This window comes from Pygoscelis adeliae, unplaced genomic scaffold (assembly GCF_000699105.1).
Source record: "Pygoscelis adeliae isolate BGI_AS28 unplaced genomic scaffold, ASM69910v1 Scaffold34, whole genome shotgun sequence".
Lineage (NCBI taxonomy): Eukaryota > Metazoa > Chordata > Aves > Sphenisciformes > Spheniscidae > Pygoscelis > Pygoscelis adeliae.
This window is the reverse complement of record NW_008824658.1, coordinates 3,134,562-3,136,736: the sequence shown is the minus strand read 5'-3', so window position 1 is coordinate 3,136,736 and position 2,175 is coordinate 3,134,562. Positions and strand designations below refer to the sequence as shown.

Here is a 2,175-nt window from a genome sequence, read left to right as displayed (position 1 = left end):
AGCAGACCTGCTGTAAGCAGCCGCACAGTGGGTAATATTAGCCATAAATCCCCGAACTCCACGGTTTTTGCATTTCCACTGGGACAGATCTTTATGTCTAAAAGACGTAAGGATTCCCGACCCTGAAAATGGAACTGGTTACAGTGGGTGCAGGAGGCAGTGGCATCTCCTTCCTCCACAGCATCCACTTCCAGCCTTTGGTTGCCCAAACCTTGTGCAAACATCCAGCGAAGACAGTGTATAGGTCACTCTACAGGAGCGAGCCCAGGTACAGGAGACAGCACAACCAGGGACGCATGGAGGCCAGTGAAAGCTAAATGTGTAGACACTCAGGCATCTCTGTGTTGTACTGGGTTGTGAGCTGCAGATGCCCCCAGATTAGTCACATCTTGCTATAGCCCTGCAGGTCTCACCCAGCCTGTTTCAAGGAATATTTCATCTATTCCACTAACTCCCCAAAATCCGTTTCTATCAGCCAAGCCATATCAGATGCAGTCCCACAACTGTGAAGCTGTGGAAAGCAGGCCTGTTGGATAAATCCTTGGCTTATTTAGAGTATTCCAGCAGTGAATTTAAAACATACGCATGAATCCTCAGTTGTTTGCATCCTGACCCCTCCCTGTGCCTGAATTATCTTCTTTCCTCCAGACCTAGCCATGCTCCTGAGCAGCAGGTATAATATTACACATCACACATTGCTTAATGAAAATCTCACAGCCTAATCTGTCCACTACCTATTTTTATTGCCTTTCTGCTCTTTTTTTTTAATTGATATGCTTCTTTATTACTTATTTTTAGCTGATCAGAAACTGAGCTGCGGGTAATTTAAAACATGCTGCCTGCTCTGCATTGATAACTTCCGTAGTCTTCTAAACTTTGAAATACAAGCCTTTCTATAGAGACATATTAGCACTTAAAAGTCTTCCAGTAAAACTGTGTCCTGAATTCCACTGAGGATGTGCAAAATCCAGGGAAGTCAATGGCTTGCAGGACCATAAACCTGCTTCCAGTTTAGATCCTCACACTGTTGGTGAAGAAACACTGAATATTCACTGATGGAGCAAGGATTAGGATCTGGACTGTGCTGTCCAGTGACTGCACAGTTGGTGTGAATATAACCCTAGGTAAATGACGAACCCATCGGAAGGAGCATCTCTGTTGTCACTGAGGGAATGTTTTGTACATGCAGACAGGCCTGGATGACTTCAGCAGCTACTGAAATTCAGCTAATTTAATGCCAGTTCAGACTTGAAGTTTTTTGCTTCAGTCTTCATCTAAACCTCTCTGGGATGCACTGCTATTTTTGAAGTGCTCTGACTGCTATATCACTAATTCATCACCACCACAGCTTTCCCCCCTCACCCCGTTCTCTTATTTAAAGGCAGTATCAACTTTGGGATCTGCTTTTTCATGGGAACAATTATAGAGCAGTGAAACAGCATTTAAAGCAATGCACCAATTTACCAAGCTTTAATTGTATGCAGCTTTTAAATTAGCCCTCTTAATTCAAAATTTAACACATTTGCACTTTTGCATAAAGAGCTGCCCCAATTCATCAAAATTAAGCTGTTTATTATACTGTGAATTGCTTACTTCAGGGTAGTAATCAGTGGTAGGTATGAGATGCTGGATTAGAGCATCCAGAGATGCTGAGGTAAGGTTTCCATCCTGGAAGATCAGTCCTCCTTGTTCATCTTCTTTCGAAGTATGTAGATGAGGGCTGAAGCCACATGGGGTAAACATACTGGTAGAACTCAGCGTTTGCGGCATGCCTTCCTACAACAGACAAAACATCAGGGACAAGATCCATCAGATTCACAGCCACATCTGTCTTCGGGTTGATTTGAAAAACACAAGCCATTAATGAGAGCTTCCTGTTCACAAAATCAACATGATTGCTTCATTATAACCTCTTTTGTTGTTGTCATTGGCAGATCATGCCTGCGATGGGAAATACGCAGGAAAATGGGACATTTTCATTTATGCTTTTGGGCCAGAAAGGGACATCAGCTGCTTCAGGCTCCGACTCCAATCAAGAGTGCCTGTGATGATCCCCTTTTTGCTACCAGCCCTGGTCAGTCCCATGTAGGAGAGGCGAGATACCTGGGACTTGAATTCAGCAGGTTCCTGAGCAGAACAGAGCTGTTTCTTTGAACCTCTGTCCCCCTGAGAATG

At 43.9% G+C, this 2,175-nt stretch overlaps 1 protein-coding gene across 1 annotated transcript in view; it reads right to left on the bottom strand.

Moving 5' to 3' along the window:
* Positions 1-1,770, bottom strand: part of RASGEF1C (RasGEF domain family, member 1C) — a 29,142-nt gene extending 27,372 nt beyond the window's left edge. The window contains exon 1 of the mRNA XM_009322762.1: positions 1,580-1,770. Within this exon, the coding sequence (XP_009321037.1) occupies positions 1,580-1,770 (191 nt within the window). The remainder of the gene's footprint in view (positions 1-1,579) is intronic.
* Positions 1,771-2,175: the final 405 nt, after the last annotated feature.